The 22442-nt window shown below is 42.8% G+C and overlaps 1 protein-coding gene across 3 annotated transcripts in view; it reads right to left on the reverse strand.

The window, feature by feature from the left end:
- The window catches only part of LRP6 (LDL receptor related protein 6), an 89561-nt gene that overhangs the window by 62017 nt on the left and 5102 nt on the right, over positions 1-22442 (reverse strand). For 2 of the 3 annotated variants that reach the window (XM_083440703.1, XM_083440704.1), the window contains 2 exons: positions 21152-21545; positions 3928-4125 (listed from right to left, as the gene is read on the reverse strand). In XM_083440703.1, coding sequence (XP_083296829.1) covers positions 3928-4125; positions 21152-21545 — 592 coding nt within the window. The remainder of the gene's footprint in view (positions 1-3927; positions 4126-21151; positions 21546-22442) is intronic. The other variant, XM_083440705.1, reaches the window with a different exon arrangement.

A 22442-nucleotide genomic window follows, 5' to 3' on the forward strand; every position in this document is an offset into this window, starting at 1 on the left:
TGTAACTTGCGCCTCCATGGAAAGGGAGGCATCAAGGATTACACCCAAACTCTTAACGGAAGGCAATGGCACTAATTGGGCCCCCGCAAGAGAAGGGAGTTGGTCCCTCATCCCCATGCCATCCCGACCCAGCCATAGGACCTCTGTGTTTGAAGGATTTAGTTTCAATCAGCTCCCACGAAACCATCCAGCCACAGCTTCCAAGCATCTGAACAGTGTAATCAGGGCCGAGTCGGTGTGGCCATCCATCAGCAGATAGAGCTGAGTGTCATCAGCATATTGGTGACAGCCCAGCCCAAAGCTCCGGATAATCTGGGCAAGGGGGCGCATAAAGATGTTAAAAAGCAGCGGGGAGAGGATTGTTGGAGAATAGTTGGAGAAGCTCTTGTAAATTTGGGCTTTGCCATATCACATACACCTGTGCCGTCCATATTTAACAACATGCCCTCCCGAATCTAGCAGTTGGGTGTTCTTCAGTAAGATCCATTCCTTAATCCAGCACAAACACGATGCCTCAAAGTATAATCATATGCTTTATTCTGGGTTTCTTCCCCTGCCAAATAAATTTGGATCATTCTTTTTGCATCGTGCATCAATAAGTATTGGTACTGTTTGAAACAGAAACAGTATTTTTGGGAGAACATTCATTTCTATAGTAGAGATTTCCCTCCCAAAAGGACAATTGCATTCTACCCCGTATTTTCAGATCTTTCTTGATTTCTTTCCATTTCTTCACGTAGTTATCATTAAAAATATTATGGTTGTTAGCCGTTATTCATATTCCCAGATACTTCACTTTTTTCTCTATTTTCAGTCCACTGATTATTTCTAAATTATTTTTTGATTGTCCATCCATTTTTTTTAACTAAAATTTTAGTTTCATCTTTATTTAGTTTAAAGCCTGCTAATTTCCCAAACTCCAGTGCCTCTGGGGTACTTTCCAGAGGTTGTTCTAATGTCAGGACCATGTCGTCTGTGAAAGCTTTTGACTGAAATCCTAACTCAGGGATACGATAAAGCAAAAGTGAAAATTTCACAAAGAGTTAGAAATATTGAACTACAAACCCATTTAGCTCAAGCTGATCTATATCCTATGCTTTGGACAAACAGAATGGTCCCGGCACTTACAAATTATTTGACGAATTTGAACACCCCCAAATTTAGAAAGGCATTAAGCAAGCTAAAGTCCATGTCTTGCCATCTGCACTGTTGGAAGACAGATACAGAAAGATCCGTCACGGTGAGAGGGTCTGCCGTGTAAGAGGGGTCAAAGTGAAGCAGTGGACCGTGTTCCATTCCACTGCAGATTTTATACAGATCCCAGAGCCTCTCTCATAAGCCCACTTGTACAAAAAGTACCAGGGAAAATGGAGGAATATTATTTAAATTAGCTCTTGTCTGACTGGAATCCATATGTCAGCTAGATTTTGTGCAATAGCCATAAGTCAAAGAAAGCAAAAGCTGCTGCACAGTCATTAACCATTACAGCTTATAGTTAATTTTTCTTATTCTTTAAATTCTTAAATGGAGTTCTTATTTCCTTAGATATACATTTTAAGTCTATTTAATTAGTATATTGATTGTAAAATTTCGCTCTGGTTGTTTTTATCGTTTTTGTAAAGAACTGTACAGAAATTCTGGTTTCAGTATGGCCGTAATAATAAATATTCATGTCACAGCCCTGGGACTTAAGTCATGGTTTAAACAGGAACTGCTTCTCCCTACCACACAGATCCGTAGCATTTGGTTTTAATTTTAAAATGAATACCTAGGACAAAGTGGACCATTATTTTCCTTTGCACCCCCAATTTGAGCTCTGAATTCAAATTCAAATATTCTTATTGCTACCCACTCGGCAACATGAGATCACAAGGCAGGTTACACCAAAAAACCAACCAACCAACCAACCGAAAAACCTAAACAAATAACAAAATTCAATCTTTTTCCTTTGCAGCTGTAACTTAAATGTGATACAGTGGTACCTCGGATTAGGAACTTAAATCGTTCTGGAGGTCTGTACTTAACCTGAAACTGTTCTTAACCTGAAGCACCACTTTAGCTAATGGGGCCTCCTGCTGCTGCCGTGCCACTGGAGCCCGATTTCTGTTCTCATCCTGAAGCACAGTTCTTAACCTGAAGCACTATTTCTGGGTTAGCGGAGTCTGTAACCTGAAGCGTATGTAACCCGAGGTACCACTGTATGGGAAAACAGCACTTATCTTTCAAGGCTGGCAGTGAATTTTGAGTACTAAGTCAGTATCATACCACTATTAAAAGTTCTCAAAAACCTCAATCTTAAGCACACTAAGCTGATTCACACCTTCTCAGCCTTAAGCTACTGCCTAGAGAGGTCCCCAAGAACACCATTTTTTGATATATGTGATGGACAGCACCATTCATTTACAAACCTACAGTCTTTCAAACATTATTTTCAACACAGGCTCAGTTCACACAAAAGCAAACTACAGCATTGCAAGAACAAGCAAGCATGTCGGTACCCAGAGCAAAACTGTGGCCACTATGCTCCTGCCCAGTTGTTGCTGAAACACTACCCACAGCTAAGATATGGTTTAGTTTAGCATGGCATGTAAACCTAGGTTCATGGTTTGTATTGTTTCCAACATATAAAGGTATGCCCTTGGTTTACCACTGTTGATTTACTGGGAGAAAGATAAACCATGACCCCAAGTTTGCACATAATGCTAAGCCAAGTCATAGCTTAGCTCTGCATTGTGTGGTAGCAGCAAGACTGGGGAAGTAAAGTGGCAATATAGCTGCATGTTTGCTCATTCTCACTAAGCCATGTTCATCTTAGTGTTATGTGCAAATGAGGCCACACTAATCTTCCAGAGCTCGAATATCTGGGTTGCAAAATAACTTACAATTCAAAAAGAAAAATCAGCTGTCAAGAACAAACTGAACATTGCCACAGTTATGCAAACTATTATTATTTCATAACTCCAAGAAAAACTACCCTTCGTTTGCAATTTGTAATGCAGAAGGCTATCATTTTATATTCTGACAGTCTCAGCTTAGATGAGTCTTTAAAGGGCACAACCAATGTAGTAGATTTCAGAACTCTGCTATGGATAAATTTACAGATACTTGCCAGTTGCCAGTACATATTTTAATCTAATGAGGAAAGTGGGGCTGCTTCTTTCACTCACACTGGAAGCACTGGTTGCGGGGGGGGGGGGCAGAAGCAGTATATTCTTAATATTTTACAAGTAGCTCCAAAGTGCAGTGTAATGTTAGAGATCAGATTTTAGTTTCGGCTGGCTACCTAAGCAGGCCAAAATGTGTGGGCCTCCCATGTGTTTCCTGAACAAAAGTTTTATCTCTCGCCTCCCATAATACATGGCAATCATCTTTTGAAACTGAAGAATTTTCAAAGGTTGGTTGTGGTATGTGATAGAGATCTGTCAATTCAAAAGGAAAACACCAAAAGTTCCACTGAGCTTGCCCAAGCTATTGGACCCCACCTAAAGTACACTTTGGGCACCCCAGCAAACCAATTTAGTCAGAGCACTGCCTACATTATTTTTTTCTGTGCATTTGATCAACATGCACATATTTTCCAAGCAGGGGATTAAAATACGGTACTTTTAAAAGGCACCATTGCTATAGCACTGTAGGGAGACTCTGAAGAACTACATTTTATGAAGATTAATATAGGCTCATTTTTGAATAAAGCAAGTTAAGAAGTTTCCCTTTGGGATTCTCAGCAAATTGCAGTCTGATCTCTCTCTGCATTATGATCTCTCTCTACATTATGCTTCTAAACTCAAACATCTGAAATTTAACAAACTATAAACATGGTATTCAAGGGCTTCAGTTGGTTCATATACTTGTACCACTGTTGTATTTATTTAGAATACAATATCACAAAGTTTTTTTCCCTTTTTTAAAGCAAAACACAACTCTTACCTATTTGTTCCATCCAGATTTGATTTGTGAATGAAGTTCAGTTTAGCATCTGCCCAATAGAGCTTCTGTTCTTCATAATCCAAGGTCAATCCATTTGGCCAATAAATATCTGCGTTGATTATAACTGAGCGGCTTGAGCCATCCATCCCAGCACGTTCTATCTTTGGCACTTCTCCCCAGTCTGTCCAGTACATGAACCTATTGTTTTTTAAAGGGAAATCAGATATTAAGCACATTTTCCCCATGCCCTTCAAGACCTTCTTCCAATCAACGGGAGGAACAAACAATAATCAGTACTCGGATTATGTCAATTCTCTTTCACCCTGAGCTATATTATAGACATTTTAATTAAGCTTTTATACCACTTTTCTGCCAAACAGTAATCAAACCAACTTTGCACAGTGGAAGATAATATATGGTCACATGAAAAATAAAACTGTGGAAAAATTATTAGGTAGTAATAGACTGAAAATAATGGCAACATTAAACATTAAAACATAAAAATCAACACATTTTCAGAACCACTGTCAAGTGAATGGGCCTTTCAGGTGCAACTGGGACGGCAAGGTTATAATATGGACAACACTGCTGAAAGTCTCTATCATCTTTTCATCCACTAATACCACTGAACTTGGGTGGCCCTATGCAGCTCTGGCCCACCCATAAGGTAGGGTGAGGCAGCTGCCTCAAGCGACAGAACCACAAGATGCAGCGCCCTTGCGGATTCCCGCCCACCCCACCGTTGCCAGCTTCCACTGAAATCTTCCGAGATCTTGTGCACTCCACAAGATTGTGCAGAAACTTGCCAGAACCCACCATCCTGGACTCCACTTCGTGGGCACTCCCACACCATCCAGGGAGGCCTTGGCAACAGGCAGCAGAATGACAAGGAGGCAAAATGGGATGCGCCAAACATGGTCCTATGAATATGAAAGTAAGGTAGTGGTTCTGCATACTCGCTACCTGCTAGGTATTCAGAAGCATAGTTATAAATTTTAAGAAAGAAACAGGCAACGATGCTCTTGGTCTTAGTGGCTGGAGTGCTGAGAGCAAACAAATATCTTAGCAACAACATTTTCCTGTATATTTCCATGACTAAAAAGGGTGAGACTCGGAGGTTTGCTTTTTTCTTTTTAAAATAAAAGCTGAAGGTTCCTGAAAAACATTTTGCCACAGCCCCTCCCATGATTGGAATTAAGATTAGAAAATTGATTCTACAGTTTGTTAAAATTCACTATGTCTTCCAACATCAGGAACACTAAGAAAGTGCTTTTTCATATACCTCAGTGGGGCCTTTTCAGGCTTCATATGCCAGACATAAATGGCACAAGGTCTTCTCCACACTTAGGCTATTAGAAACATGCACCACATCACACGGTGCAAATCATTCTAGCTTGAACAATATCCTAGACAGCAGGGCAAAACAACAATGAGTCATCACTGTATGTTCTACCTTCTATTTATTAATATTCTGCCTTTTCTTAATGAGAAAATGGCAGTCTCTTGGAAATACAGCTAATCTCTTCAGGCATTATATTCTATATATTTTAAAGATACAATTTAAAATGCAATCAATGTGGGATACACACAGCAAATGAATTTGCATTTATTTGTATCATACATATACATTTCTCAAAGTGCATTGAGTTCCTTCCACTCCCCATTAAGTGGGAAGCTCTGGAAAGGTCTGGAACAATGAAGGAATATAACAGGTAGCAAAATAAATGATGTGGCTTTTATGTAAGGAAAGAGCAAGGGATCCTGTGCATTGACAGCTATCACTAAGGAGCCATCAATTTTTCAATATTAAATGCACACGGCATCCAAATTGAAAACACATGTACAGTGGTACCTCTAGTTGCATTCCGCTCATTACGGACTTCCAGCTTACGAACGCGGCAAACCCAGAAGTGTTTACTTCCGGGTTCGCCACACGCACATGTGCAGAAGTGATCTGTACGCTTCATGCATGCGTAAAAGTGCTCGATCGCACCGCGCACATGCGCGGAAGAGGCGCTCTAGTTGTGGACTTTTTGGGGTGCGAACGGCACCCTGAAACGGATTAACTCCGCAACTAGAGATACCACTGTACAATACAAGCAATTATCACATGTAGCCAATGCTCTTCATGTAAGTCAGGGGTGTCCAACTGGTCAACTGCGATAGACTGGTCGATCCTCGGGAGGTTTGGGTTTGCGTGGGAAAAAGAGGATCCAGCCCCGCCCTCCATTCGCGTATGATTGCTAGAACGGAAGACGGAGTTTTCCCTGTGAGGCTGCTTGTTTCCTCTGATCGATCTTTCGGTGAGTGACTTTTTCCTCATCTCCCTAAAAAAAACCCCAAAGAGCTCAACAACTTTGTCTTTCCTCCCTAAAAAAAAAAGCTCAATGCCAGTTTTTTATTCTCTGAGTAGATCACAGTCTCTTGGGAGTTGGACGTCCCTGATGTAAGTCACTCACCGGCTTTCTCAGTAAGAATCAAAATGGTCAAAGGCCTGGAAACGATGCCTTATGAGGAACGTCTAAGGGAGCTGGGCATGTTTAGCCTGGAGAAGAGGAGGTTAAGGGGTGATATGATAGCCATGTTCAAATATATGAAGGGATGTCACATGGAGGAGGGAGAAAGGTTGTTTTCTGCTGCTCCAGAGAAGCGGACACGGAGCAATGGATCCAAACTACAAGAAAGAAGATTCCACCTAAACATTAGGAAGAACTTCCTGACAGTAAGAGCTGTTTGACAGTGGAATTTGCTGCCAAGGAGTGTGGTGGAGTCTCCTTCTTTGGAGGTCTTTAAGCAGAGGCTTGACAACCATATGTCAGGAGTGCTCTGATGGTGTTTCCTGCTTGGCAGGGGGTTGGACTCGATGGCCCTTGTGGTCTCTTCCAACTCTATGATTCTATGATTCTATGAATCAACACCACCTACTTATGCATACAAAATAGGAGTTCAGAGATATGACAAATAGGAAATAAGAACCCACAGCTCCTATTATTTATCACACAAGTGGTTTCATTTGCAAGACCCATTTGAATAAGGGAAATAAGGGAAATCTTTATCAAGCTAGGACTAGAGGAAGGGTAATAAATAAGTGTTCCTTCAATCTTATAAAACAAACAGGATCAAGAGAAGTTTTGTGTTTCTTTTATTGAAAGAGGAAAGGGCATACAATTAAATTCTATTGATATGCTATTTTTAAAAATAATTTTGTTTTTAAACATCTCCAAAAATAAACCTTGAAAATTTTGTTCCCTGTTATTTTAAGTTTACATCTAGTTTTTTTTAAAAAAAAGATTCACACAAACACTTCATTGCAAGATGTCAATTTTCATTTATATCATGTCAACATAACGAACTTGACTCAAAGAGTGGGGAGGGGGGAGATGCAAATGACTTTCAGCTGTTAGCATGTAATGGAGGCAAAATTATGTATTCAACTTATAAATGAGTTATAAGTAACATATATATGTTACACCAGTGTTGAAATATCTGCACTGGCCGTGTATTAGCTCCCAAAGGATGTTGAAGGTTTTGCTGTAATTTAAAGCCCTGCACAACTTACAGTCCACTGCCCCAGGTACAGGCAAAGCGAAGGAGACCCTGCTGCTCATTCTACAACATAGAATCATAGAATTGTAGAGTTGCAAGGGACCCCGAGGGTCATCAAGTCCAACCCGCTGTGATACAGGAATCTCAACTAAATTATACAATAGAATAATAGAATTGTGAATTGTCACTTGGTGACAGCGCAGGAATAAGCCCTTCTTGGCAGCAGTACCCATCTTTTGGAATGCCCTACCTCAGTTAATTCCTGCAGCCAGGACAGTAATGATAGCTGTTTAAAACTTAAGCGGTTACCCAAGCTTTAATGGACTTTTTATTCTTTTGTACACTTGTCAGTTTTGTTTGTGATATATAGTTGCATTTTTCTCCATTTTAAGGTGATTTTATTGAATGTTGTTTGCAGGCTTATTGTTCTTGCATTTAAAACAAGGAAATTTTTATTACTGTGAATTTCAGTTTACAGATGGGGGAACGACATTCCTGATTGGGATGACTCTCCTCTACTGGAGACAGGCAGGGTCTTCAAGGAGACTTCCAGTTTGCTGCATAATGGTGTCGGGGCGCGAGTCTGCACCTCAGAGAAGGAACCAAACGTTGGAAGGGGTTTAGGAGGAAACGCGAAGGTGCTGCGTATCCCCAAAAAGCTCAAGAGGGAGTCTTGAGCCCGGAGAAGATTCGGTGGCACCTTTTAAGGAGCTCTTTGCCACTTCACAAGGAACGGGGCGGAGTAAAACTCCAGCGCAAGAAGCATTTATTGCCCCATGGCGAGAAGCCCTGAGCATCAAGTGGTAAATTTTCCACTTATTAACAAACGAAATTCTTACCTGATCAGCGTAAAATTTGACAGACTTTAATCTGACAACACAATGGGAGGAAAAAAGGAGGTCCCCCCAACGTGGTCTAAGCACTCACTGCAAGGAAAAATTATACAGGAGAAGAAATGTAAAGGACTGAGATTGAATTTATCAGATGTCAAAGGATCGCTAAGAAGAGGAGTTTAAGTGAACATTTAAATGGATACTGAAACTAAGTTCTTCTTGAGGCAAGAAGAGGAGTAAAAACCTCCATATTCTTAAGGGGGTGAGTGACTGAGAACCCTTCTATTCCCATTCCAAACGTGGAGAGAATCAGTTTAAGGGGGGGGCACAGACAAACATGACGGTACCTTTATAATAAACAAAAAGGCCCATAAGTAAATAAATGGATTCAGGACATGCCAGCTTTGGCAGCAGATAAAAATTACAAAAAAGCAGAGTTGCCATACACCCAGGAATTCCTGGACGTGTCTTCTCTTGGGGGTCCTACATGTCCATTGTGTGTGTGTGATGTGTTACATTTTAAAACAACTGTCCTGAATCTTTGTGTGTGTGGGTGTGTGCGCGCGCGCGCACGCTCTGGCCTGGGCTCTGGTTCAGGTTCTGGACAGCCTGGGCTCTAGTTCAGGCTCTGGATCGGCTACAGCAGAGGGACTATTGGACGATTGCGACTTTTTGAGTCCAGATTTTGACCTCTTAACATATGGCAACCCTAAAAAAGGGACAAATTCACAGCAATATGGCAAGAATTCATTGATATCTATGTAGACTCTTGTGAAAATGAAGGTACCTTCTATAAGAAGATATTCAGGTGCACCCCCCCCCCTTTTTTTGTTCTGTCTTCTTTCTGGTTCTATTATAACTGAACAACACAAGGTGGGCCTAAAATACTATTTCTCTTCAAAGCCAAAAAGCCATTTCTCACATTACCTCTTCTTATAAAAATCTGTTTAAATCCATCTAATGACTGTGTAATGAAGGTAAGGGCTCAAGTGATCTCACGATTGATGAATACAAAGCGTTGCATGTCTTGTTGTACCCTTGTTTATAAGATTAATTGCTCCAGTTGTATTTTAAACTGTACCATAAAAATAAATCTTATTATGTAATATGTATCTTTACAATATACAAATCTTTCTCAAAATTCATTTAAAGTGATTTAGTTCATTGTTTGTTTTGATTCATCTGGGTTTTACTCCAACCGCCTCACTCTAGATTTTTTAGATCTCCAGAGTAGAAACTAATCTAGTTAACAGCTGTCTCTACCTTTCTCTACCTTTAAGATTTATTCACAGGAGTTACTACATATCTACAAGACAAAAATATCTGTGAAACAACCAACAAGAAGAAATTGGGTTTAACGCAATATCTATTTTGTCACCTTGACTTGTAGTTGAAGAGGGCATTAAACACATGCAAAAGCAGATTGTCCCCTATTTAAAAGCATATTCTTCATTTTGGATCATACCAGGTTGTGGTCACTGTAAGAAAAGAAAGTACAGTGGTACCTCGGGTTAAGAACTTCATTCGTCTGGAGGTCCGTTCTTAACCTGAAACTGTTCTAAACCTGAAGCACCACTTTAGCTAATGGGGCCTCCCGCTGCCGCCGCGCCATTGCTACGCAATTTCTGTTCTCATCCTGAAGCAAAGTTTTTAACCCGAGGTACTATTTCTGGTTTAGCGGAGTCTGTAACCTGAAGCATCTGTAACCTGAAGCGTCTGTAACCTGAGGTACCACTGTAAATATACAAAGAGAGTGACTGTGCTTGAGGCAGTAAAACGAATAGAAGATTAGGATAGGCCAGCAAGAGATGAGGATACACCAAAACCCACAGGCTTAAAACTATTGAGCAACATGTTTATATATCACTGCTATATGTATGTTCACCAATGGTGTAAGATTTCTTAATATAACACATGACTTTCAATAGCAGGCTGAGAGAAGTGATCTGGGAGATATTAAAAAGTCATCTGGAAAGAAAAATAATAATAAAAGGGAAGGGAACCAAATGCATGCCAATAATTGTGTGCATCCCCTGCATAACTCCTTATGAGACATGCTAAGCAGCCAATCTTGTCAGAACCTTCAAACTATGAACATTCGTTTCAACTTCAAAAGGGAATGTCAGAGGAAAGAGAACTTGCTTAAATGAGAACCATATTGTGAGTTCCAACTTCCCATCCTGTTCCATTGCCAAGAAGCAACAACACAAATGCCATTTGCCATTCCCATTGAAGACTGCAGCAGAATATTAGTAATAGATCAGCAAAATTAGTATAGCAATGCATCTTAAATTAATTCTATATAGTGGGGGAATATGAGATGTCACTGCTAATGAGAGCAACTAATGTGAATTTACCACAAAGGTTTGTCAAAGGAGGAATATTGCTTGTGATGAAGAATGGGTTAGAAAAGTTTCTTTAAAAATAAAGCAAACATATGATGCTGATTTCAGTCAGTCAGATAATTGATTCATCTAGCCTATACTGGCTACTCCCGCCTTTGCTAACCTCATTCCATCCAGATGTTTCGGACTGCAACTTCTGCTCATGCTGCCTGGGACTGATGGGAATTACAGTCTGAACTGGCCTACTCCTTTTATCATGGAGTGTTCCAAGTTGTCAGGGAAAGATTCTTCCCCAGATCTGATACCCAAGATCCTTTAACTAGAGATGCAAAAGACTGAATCAGCAACTTACAGTATGCAAAGCATTTGCTCTATCACAATTCTATTCAGACTAATAGAAACAGATTCATCCCCAGTCCAAGTGTCTAGTGTCTTTAGAAACAATATATAACTGTAAAAAGAAGAAACATATTACAAGGAACTATTTACACATCACACTGTTAATTACCAACCAAGAGGAGCCCTGGCAAAGAGGGAAAACTGGAATTCCCCAGAGTGCTCAAATTCCTATGGATCAATAGTGCAAGATGAGAAAGGGATCAGAGAGGAGAATGAAAGGTGACAGTCCAAGTTCATTCATACAGGGGTCTCCCACCAATGTCTGAAGTTGTACTGCTAGTCTATGCACATTCTCCTGCTCTTTGTTGCAAATAAACAAATCAATAAATTGAATAAAAATGGAAATTGCAGAATGCACAAAAAGTATACATTTCCTACAAAAAGAGACACAAAACGTTTGATTCCTAAGTATGCTAACAACCTAATAGTTTGGTTCCAGGTGGTGCCTAGGAAGTTAGAATTATTTTCCCAACCCTGATTAATAGGGCTAGGCAATGTATCAATACACTGTCCAACACCGGTTTGTAGACCACATTGTGAGAAGAGTTTGAAAACAATTATGTGAAGCACAACCTTCAAAACTCCATGGCAGTGGTGCCAGCTCCGGAGACCCTGGAGGCCCAGGCACCCACAAAACGTTTGCTTTGAGTGCCCAGCTCTGACCCCCCGCCTTGTCACCACCTTACCTCTGGCACTCCGGCACAAGTTCTAAAAAATGCACACTAGAAAACAAATATATGTACTGCTTACAAAAGTAAAGGAGAATAACATTGTTTGTCTCATTTTGAAGACCAGCAAAAGTAAACAGTTCAGTCTAATGAGGCTAGGTAATTGAATAGCCATGACAGTAATTGAATAGCCATGACAGAAAAAGCCAGTACCCTGAATAGCTTCACTTACTGATTGCTAAGCTTCAGGAGAAAGGGTAAAATAGGCAATACCATTCAAAAGTCAACCCATAGAACAGAAACGCACAACTTGGCAGTACAGTGGTACCTTGGGTTATGAACTTAATTCATTCCGGAGGTCCATTCTTAACCTGAATCCGTTCTTAACCTGAGGTACCATTTTAGCTAATGGGGCCTCCCGCTGCCGCTGCATGATTTCTGTTCTCATCCTGGGGCAAAGTTCTTAATCCGAGGCACTACTGCCGGGTTAATAGAGTTTGTAACCCAAAGTGTTTGTAACTCAAGGTGTTTATAACCCAAGGTACCACTGTAGGTAGGGGCAAAAATTAAAACAGGCTAAACTTCTTTGGACCGAAGTTAGGTTTTTAGCAACTCACTTTCCAAGTAAAGGTATAATTAAAGATTAAACTATTTTGCCCATAGCTGAATTCATTTGCCTTCTGATTAAATTGATCGTTAAAGTTATTGGATATATCAGCTACTCTTCGCTGCACTGTCATACAGGACAAACTTAATTCTCAAAAACACTTTTTGATCGGGACATAATCCAGAAAGTGTAGTCAGCAAACACTTCTTTATGAAGTCATCTTCAGTAAAAGACTTCCCAGCAGCAGCAATTTTTTAAAAATCTGAAAACTAACCTTAGTAGCTGCCTCATTTTCTGTCTTTGCTTTTTTGAAAAACCATTGTTCCCGACTGAGAGTTTTCAACAAATTGGACGCTTTAATCTGTTTTTCATTGGTGTCCAATTTACTTAAGTCAGGATGTTTCAATTCGAAATGGCGACAATGATTGCATTCCTTCAGAACGGCTATTACTTCTCAGCAAACAAGGCACAATATTTTGTATCTTGTGTAAGTAAGTAATTATCTATTTGTCCACTCCGGATTAAATACTCTATGTTATGATTTGATCATCCGTTTCTTTTTATCACCCATTTTACAAGGTCATCCCAAAAACTTTAATGTTCAAACCAAAAAATCTCTGCAGCAACTGCTCACCTACAAGGGCGCCAGACCCTCATGTAACTTAGAGGGGGCCGTGCAGAGACTGAGGGAAAGAAGCCTTCGTGCTGCTGCTGCTGCTCATCGCATAGCGGGCGTCAGCTGCGTTGGCACATGGCTGCACCCACTTTGTCCCTATTCCATGCCAGCTCAATATGCTATGTCACTGCTTCAGCAGGGACTGCAGTCGCAGTTAAATATGTCTATTATATCCAACTTCTTAGAAGAACAGGCCTAACAGCACAATCCTAACCATTTCTACCCAGAAATAGATCCTACCGAAATAGACCCAGACAGATGGGATTGAGATTGCAGCCTATTTCATTATTTTTGAGCAGTACCTCTCCAATCACAAGATAACGTTTTTTGCAGGACTGCCTGTACAGACGAGCCTTCAAAAATCCTGTTGCATGAAAGGTACCACATTTACCATGGCAAACAAATGTGAATGCATTTTGCAGGCTTTCCTTTTAATATCCAGAATTTGCGACTCTCTTAAAACATTAAAAGATTAATGTGAGCACCATCCTCCAACTGTCCCTTGATGGGCACCAGGTCCTATCATGAGGGTTTTCTTGTCCCAGGCAATGGGACTCCAATATTATGAGATTCATTACAATAAAACAAGGAGAAGTCAGACTTACAAAGTGGGCTTAAATGTGTTAAATCTTTAAAATGTCATATAATCCTCCTAAATATTATTCCATGATAGTTTTCCTAAATATTAGGGGTTGGGGGAAGAGAAGAGGTCACAAACCTCTCAAAAGCAGACTTCCAGCGCCTCATTATGTAAATAAGACAGGAATGCCCACAAATGGAGGAAGTAAATTAGTTGTCAAAATAAAAAAGCAACCCCACTTCCTTGATTCCCTTCCCTCTCTCCAGAAGCAAAGCTCACTTTGCTTAAAAGCACATCCAGACACTCCCCTTCTCTTCTGAATTAAGGGGGTGGAGGGAGATGACCACTTGGAGGAGGTTGAGAGAGACCAATTCACCCTCTCCTATCTAGAAGCAAGGAAGGGAAAGCAAGCTAAAATGTGTGCCTCATTAACAGCTGAGCAAAGGCAGAGGGGGCAAAGGGAGAGGTGGAGGTGGGTGGGTCAAAAATAGGTTGCTACTGTCTTCGGAATCTGCTGGACTGCAGGACAGTTTGCTTTGTCTCCTACAAAATTAGCTTTGCGGGGCGAGTTCCTGCCCCCCACCAAGGATAAATAAAGACACCAGACACCAGAACTTAAGGTTAAATGGGCGAATTAGGCCACAACTTTATTGAATTCAGGAATGAGAGGCATTGGCTTAGGCATTGGTCCTATCGACTATCCGGCTCCAGCCCATTTGCTGGAGACATTGGAAGGGTTAACACCAGAGAGGGGGAGTCTCCTGCTGAGGCACGTCAACTAGGAGCTCCCCAGGGTCACCACTCGGGGACGTGCCTTAGGCCCACACCTCCATAGGCTTCGGACAGGGCCACGCCCCCTGGAGTCCTTTATCGGACCACCCTTCATTCTCTGGGGGGAGGTGATGGCGTTCCCCCCCCCCACGTCCTCTAATCCCCGTCTTACCAATGCCTAACTGCCAAGAAGTTGTGACGAGTTGCTACGAGGTAGGCGAAAAAACGAATGGCTATAAATTGCCAATTGGGAAAAATTCCTACCATGCCCCTTGTGGCGACAGACCGAAATCCATAGCAAAGTCAGAAACCTACCTAAAGGGAGGGAGGGTGGGAAAAACGTGGGGGCTAGCCGGCAAAAGAGGGCGAGCCCCGGCCATGCCGGCCCTAAATGGGGCAGGCCACGCCCCCCAGCCACCTAATTGGCTGGCTGGGTGGACAACGCGGCCGGGATTCCCCTGCTCTCGCGGGGCTGAAACCAGCCCCCGCTCACGTGGGGTGGGCGTGAAGCCCGCAACCCCACCTCCTGGGCAGGCCAGAAGTGGCTTTGTCTCCTGCAAAGTTGGCTTATGGAGTCTCTTTAGCATATCAAAACTCTGGCATGGCTCCCCTTTATCACATACACTGCCCAACAATAAAACAACAAGAATCCACAAATCAATATGGCAGGCAAAGTCTGGCAAATAGCCTGGTCCAGAAGGACTTTCAGCCGCTATTACAAAACATTAAAAGAAACATTATCCGCTCCCCTTAAAGATCTTATGAATGAAATTTTACAAGGGAAAATGACACCAACATTGTGGAAGAATTCTTACATTACTCTCTTCCCCAAACAAGATCAGGATATACTCCAACCCAAGAACTATAGGCCGATCTCCTTACTGAACAATGATTATAAATTGTATGCGGCAATAATAGCAAAAAGGCTGACGGTGTTCTTAGAATCATATATTCATGAGGATCAAGCAGGTTGGTGTGTTTGTTTTTTTACCAAGGAGACACCTAAGGAATAATACTAGAAATGTATTAAATGTGATTGAATACTTGGAAAAAAGAAATGTAAAAGAAGGAGCACTAATATTCCCAGATGCTGAAATGACCTTTGACAACATGTCCTGGGTCTTCCTGAGGAAAGTAATAGAGATTATAGCATTCAGAACAGCATTCTCCAACAAAATAAATGGAGTTTATACAGAGCAATGGACAAACTTAATAATAAATAGTAATGTTATGGGAAAATGTAGTATCAAGAAGGAGACAAGGCAGAGATGTCCCTGTCACCACTGTGTTTATCCTAATGTTAGAAGTATTAACTAGAGAAATATGAAAAAATGATGAAATAACAGGAATCAAGGTTGGGCAGAGAGAGTACAAAGTGAAAGCCTTTGTGAACAACGTTCACAACATCTGGGAGGGGAGAAACCCCCAAATTAATCATAGAAAATCTGACAAGACATAAGAGGAAGAGGGGTTTTTGCCCTTCCTGACCTCAGACTTTATTATGAGGTAGTGTGCTTCTGCTGGATGAAAGAATGGATACCAACACTTTAGACCTAGAAGGTTTTGACCTACGCTTTGGATGGCATGCAAAGCTGCATTATGACAAATCAAGGGTGCACAAACGTTTCCAAAACCATGTCATAGGAAGAAGTATATACATGGTTTGGCAGAGACACAAAGATCTTTTAGAGTGAAAAACCTCAAAATGGATATCACCAACTGAGGTGATCTCAGTTGAAAAGGTTGAACATAGACGAGAAGTGGACCACTTACAAAAATCTTATAGAGTTTAGAGGAGGAGGAGTTTGCTTGAAAAAAAGAGAACAGATTTTGGATCATACAGTAGATTGGTTTCAGTACTTTCAGATGAACAAGTTACCGTATTTTTCGCCCTATAGGACGCACTTTTTCCCCTCCAAAAATGAAGGGGAAATCTGGGTGCGTCCTATGGGGCGAATGCAGGCTTCGCGGACCTCTCCGCTAGCAGCGGGAACGCTCCCGCTGCTGGCGGAGAGGTGCCTGCATGCGGAAGCCTGCGCGCGCTGAGCTCAGCGCGCCCAGGCTTCGCGGACCTCTCCGCTAGCAGCGGGAGCGCTCCCGCTGCTGGCGGAGAGGTGCCTGCATGCGGAAGCCTGCGCGCGCTGAGCTCAGCGCGCCCAGGCTTCGCGGACCTCTCCGCCAGCAGCGGGAGCGCTCCCGCTGCTGGCGGAGAGGTGCCTGCATGCCGAAGCCTGCCCGCGCTGAGCTCAGCGCGCCCAGGCTTCGCGGACCTCTCCGCTAGCAGCGGGAACGCTCCCGCTGCTGGCGGAGACGTGCCTGCATGCCGAAGCCTGCGCGCGCTGAGCTCAGCGCGCCCAGGCTTCGCGGACCTCTCCGCTAGCAGCGGGAGCGCTCCCGCTGCTGGCGGAGAGGTGCCTGCATGCCGAAGCCTGCGCGCGCTGAGCTCAGCGCGCCCAGGCTTCGCGGACCTCTCCGCTAGCAGCGGGAGCGCTCCCGCTGCTGGCGGAGAGGTGCCTGCATGCCGAAGCCTGCGCGCGCTGAGCTCAGCGCGCCCAGGCTTCGCGGACCTCTCCGCTAGCAGCGGGAACGCTCCCGCTGCTGGCGGAGAGGTGCCTGCATGCCGAAGCCTGCGCGCGCTGAGCTCAGCGCGCCCAGGCTTCGCGGACCTCTCCGCTAGCAGCGGGAACGCTCCCGCTGCTGGCGGAGAGGTGCCTGCATGCGGAAGCCTGCGCGCGCTGAGCTCAGCGCGCCCAGGCTTCGCGGACCTCTCCGCTAGCAGCGGGAGCGCTCCCGCTGCTGGCGGAGAGGTGCCTGCATGCGGAAGCCTGCGCGCGCTGAGCTCAGCGCGCCCAGGCTTCGCGGACCTCTCCGCTAGCAGCGGGAACGCTCCCGCTGCTGGCGGAGAGGTGCCTGCATGCCGAAGCCTGCGCGCGCTGAGCTCAGCGCGCCCAGGCTTCGCGGACCTCTCCGCTAGCAGCGGGAGCGCTCCCGCTGCTGGCGGAGAGGTGCCTGCATGCCGAAGCCTGCGCGCGCTGAGCTCAGCGCGTCCAGGCTTCGCGGACCTCTCCGCTAGCAGCGGGAGCCAGCACTGGGCTCCCACGGCTTGCAGAGAGCTGCCTGTTTGGGGGCTGGGGTCGGGGGAAGCTCGGGCTTCCCCAACCCCGCGCCTGGGGGGGAAATAATTTTTTTCCTTTATTTCCCCCCCAAAAAACTAGGTGCGCCTTATGGGACGGTGCGTCCTATAGGGCGAAAAATACGGTATTTAAAAGAGATAATAAGGAAAAAGGATTTGTGGAAATGAGTTCAGAATTTGAAAAACTTGTAAGAAGAAAGGATGATGAATTAATCTTGAAAATTTATAAATTTCTACTGGAGTGAGAGACCAAAGCTGCAATGGTAAAGGCAACAATGACAAAATGAACCACAGATATTGGTTACAGCATGAAATTGTCCGCATGGAGAAAAATAGGGGGGGAAACCATGAATTTTTCTACTTGTTATCTTATTAAGGAAAACCGACAAAAGATGATGTACAGGTGGTACTTGACACCCAGGAAATTAGTGAAAATATATAAAAAGGTCTCATTTATGCTGTACTGATCCATATGTGGTGGTCATGTAAATATGCTAGAGAGTACAGGCATACCCTGGTTGTCAAACGCCTTGGTACTCTTCTTTGGCTCCCAAGCACCGCAAACGCAGAAGTGAGTGTTAAAGTTTGAGAATGTAATTTGGAAGCTGAACGTTCAACGCGGCTTCCGTGGCTTCTGATTGAGTGCAGGAAGCTCCTGCAGGTAATTGGAAGCCGTGCCTTGGTTTTTGAACGTTTTCGGAAGTCGAGTGGACTTTCAGAACGGATTCCGTTCGACAGCCAAGGTACAAGACTGTATTGGGAAATGTTCCATACACAATTTAAAAAGATTCTAAAACTCACATTTCCCAAAAAACCAAAGGCCAGGCAGGGCAGGGCAATCGGCTCTTTGGGGTAGTGAATGCTTCCCTCTGTGAGGGAGTCTTCCTAGACCCATTTAAATATGTCTGTCCATGGCGCAATCCTCACGTCCACATGTAGCCCATTGCATTCTCTCCTAGGAGGCAAAGCCTCTTCCTCCATTTTGAATGAGCTGGACAGTCTTCTGCATTTCTAATCTTGCCTGTAAAATGTTTTACTTGTCTGCCTTCTACTGAAAAAAGGGTTATGAAGTGCAAAATGCAGGCAAGTAAAATGTTTGAACGCCAGCAACTTTGGAGGACATGATAACAAGTCTGGGTGAGGAGCAGAAATTGGACTTTGCTAAATCAGTAGCTTCATCCACTTGGTAAACCTAGCTGCAAAACAGAAACTACCACATCCTTAGTACATGCTCTTTTTGTGAAACAGCCAAGACAACCACATACAACAATTATTATTTGCATCCTACATTCAGGAACCAAGACTTGTTCTTAGAATCATAGAATCATAGAGTTGGAAGAGACCACAAGGGCCATCGAGTCCAACCCCCTGCCAAGCAGGAAACACCATCAGAGCACTCCTGACATATGGCTGTCAAGCCTCTGCTTAAAGACGTCCAAAGAAGGAGACTCCACCACACTTAATGCAGCTTTAAAGCAATGAACACAAAAAAGGACAAAACTGAAATGAATACCCAACGAAGTAACATGTTAGCTTGAAAGTAAATTCCACGTACAGTAAATCTGTGGAACTTGCTTCCCGAAATGTTTATGTGACAGTATAGCTACATATGTGCAAGTAACAGATCATTTAGTCATGATTCAATGCAAAGTTCACAGAATTTGGTAAGTGTCCATACATGCAAAGTAATACACAATTCTACACAATCTTTGAGCCATTTAACAAGTTTAGCATTTCACCTGTCAAAACCACTTCAGTGTCAAAGTGACAACAAGGTGAAGACACAAAAAACTGAGTGAAGCCCCAAAAATGTTTCTAATGAGCTGCTGGCAACACTTAAAATGACAATTTCAAGGAAGTTAATAAATCTTGTAGCCCACAGTAGGTTTTTATGAGTTGCAATTAATACCATATGAATAAGGGATAGTGTTGTAGTCACATAGGAATTGATGTGCAGATAGACACAGAAAACTATGTTACTTTTTTCTCCCCCCAGAAAACACGTTTTTAGCTCAGTAATTAAGATGTCTAACCAACTTATTAAAAAACATACATGGAAAGCAACTCACATCTTGACCAATGTTATGGAACATTTTCCATTTTGATTAGTCTGCCAAGGAATCCCTGTACAATGACAAGGATTTGAGGAACTGTGCAAAAGTATGCACACATTTCATACTGGTCTGTTCGATTTCACCATGAACTGAGAGTATGCCTTAGACTAGAGTTTTCCAAACTTTTCGTGTTGGTGACATACCTTTTAGACATGCATCATTTCGCAACACAGAAATTCAGTTTTACTAGCAAACTGGAGGTTAAACTAACCCCTTTCCAGCCCTCAGAGGAGCACAGGGAGCGTTCGCCTGACACACATACACACTGCAGCTGACACACTAACATGTCGTGGCACACAGTTTGGAAAGCTCTGCCTTAGACACACAATCAACAATCCTTCATTAGTTTCTCATTATAGAAGTAGATAGCTCATTGATGCACCAGCAGACTTTAACAGAAACATGTCTCTAGGTTCATTAAAAAGTAATGGCAATCTACCTCTAAGGATTCACACCGTTCTTTGAACAGTTTAAAAATTAATTGTCTGGAGCAAGGGTAGCCAGTGTGATGCCCTCCCACTGTAAGTTCTATCATTCCAGAACCCTGGCCATGCTGGTTGATAGGAGTTGTTTACAGTGGTGATAGTAGTAGTAATAGTAATAATAGTAATAGTAATAATAATAATAATTATTATTATTATTATTATTATTATTATTTATACCCCACCCTTCTGGCTGGGTTTCCCCAGCCACTCTGGGCAGCTTCCAACAAAATATTAAAATACAATAGTCTTAAAATACAATGGTACCTCAAGTTACGAACTTAATTCGTTCTGGAGGTCCGTTCTTAACCTGAGGTACCACTTTAGCTAATGGGGCCTCCTGCTGCTGCCGCTGCGCGATTTCAGTTCTCATCCTGCAGTAAAGTTCTTAACCCAAGGTTAGCCGAGTTTGTAACCTGAAGTGTTTGTAACCCGAAGTGCTTGTAACCCAAGGTACCACTGTATTTTTATTTATCAGATTTATATCCCGCCCTTCCTACCAAAGAAGCCGATGACAAACACTCCTGTAATAAAACTAAAATTAAAAATTAAACAAAACATGTTAAAAAATATTTTAAACTTGTTAAAAACATCTAAAAACAATGCAACACAATAAAATATGTGGCCAATCGTGTGTGAATAGGCCTCCCAAAAGAGAAACATTTCCAACAAGCTTTAAAAAGAATACAATAATAGCACCTGCCTAATGTCAATAGGCATGAAGTTCCAAAGTGCAGGTCCTGATATACTAAAGGCGTGACTCCTGACACACGCAGAATAGACACTGTGCATGACAACCCCTCAAGTAAATAATATACTAACATATTTAGTCTTATTAGTTTGTTTGATAACTGAACAGCTTTTCAGGACACAAACAGAAGTTCAGAAAGAGGACATTCTGCAAGAAAGGTTCACCTAGTAATAAGCACCATTACACTGCAACTGGAATATAGGCTTTGGCAGCTAATGCTGTAGCAAAATGAATTTTGATCTGTACTCTTTTCCTTTTACCAAGCTAGCAAAAGGAGCCCCACACTCAACCAAGAGTTTTAAAGGACAATAAAACTTACCCTCTTGCAGGATCTAAGGCAATTGCTCTGGGTTGATCCAATTCTTGCCAGAATAAAACTTTTCGCAAAGATCCATCTAAATTGGAAACTTCAATCCGGTTTGTTTCAGAATCCGTCCAGTATAGTTTTTCGCCTAGCCAATCACAAGCTAGCCCATCAGGTGATAAAAGCCCAGAAATAACCACATTTTGCACACTCCCTGATTTGTTGAATTCTGTTCGTTTAATGGCTTCTTCGCTTACATCACTCCAGTATATCAAGCTGTGGATGAATACAAAGTCCACAGCAGCTGCATCCTCCAAGCCACCCACCACAACTGTAGCATTCTCATTCACCTGTGCAGCGTCTACCAGTCGCAGGTCGCGCCGATTTGCATATAGCAACAGAGGAGAACCTAGGAAAGAAGAGAAAAGCATTAAGCTGGGCTTTGCACAAATTAAGGATTCAACAGACATCAAGTCACAACGTGAAGTAATTAGCAAGTTAATATTTAATTTTTATTAAAAAAGAACCTTTCTAAAAAATATGAGGGATTTGAAATCACAGGTGATCGTGATCATAGTTACAACAACTTCAATAACTCACTCTTAACACTGTAAGAGCTTTGCAAGTAAGAATGGATATAGTCTTTCTCCTCCACTCCTAAGGTAACAACACAGGAGACACACAATTGAGCTGACTAGCCCAGGGTCTGGACAACAAGACAAAAAGCACTTCTTCACACCACACATCATTAAATGATAGGTTGTTCTGCCACAAATAGTAAAAATGTGCACTGGTTAAGATTGTTTTAAGTGGGATTTGATAAATTCACAGAGAATAGATCTGTCAAAGGCGCTTTCCTAAGGAGGATAGCTGAACAGAGCCTATGCATTTAGAAGCAGTATACAGTGGTGCCTCGCAAGACGAAAAGAATCTGTTCCGTGAGTCTCTTCGCCTAGGGCTTGCCTATCTAAAGGTCGGCGGTTCGAATCCCCGTGGCGGGGTGCGCTCCCGTTGTTCGGTCCCAGCGCCTGCCAACCTAGCAGTTCCAAAGCACTCCCGGGTGCAAGTAGATAAATAGGGACCGCTTACTAGCGGGAAGGTAAACGGCGTTTCCGTGTGCGGCTCTGGCTCGCCAGAGCAGCGATGTCACGCTGGCCACGTGACCCGGAAGTGTCTCCTGACAGCGCTGGCCCCCGGCCTCTTGAGTGAGATGGGCGCACAACCCTAGAGTCTGTCAAGACTGGCCCGTATGGGCAGGGGTAGCTTTACCTTTTTTAACTTATAGCCAGGTGCAAAATGCACCTGG

Source organism: Podarcis tiliguerta (assembly GCF_965153285.1).
Source record: "Podarcis tiliguerta genome assembly, chromosome: 5".
Lineage (NCBI taxonomy): Eukaryota > Metazoa > Chordata > Lepidosauria > Squamata > Lacertidae > Podarcis > Podarcis tiliguerta.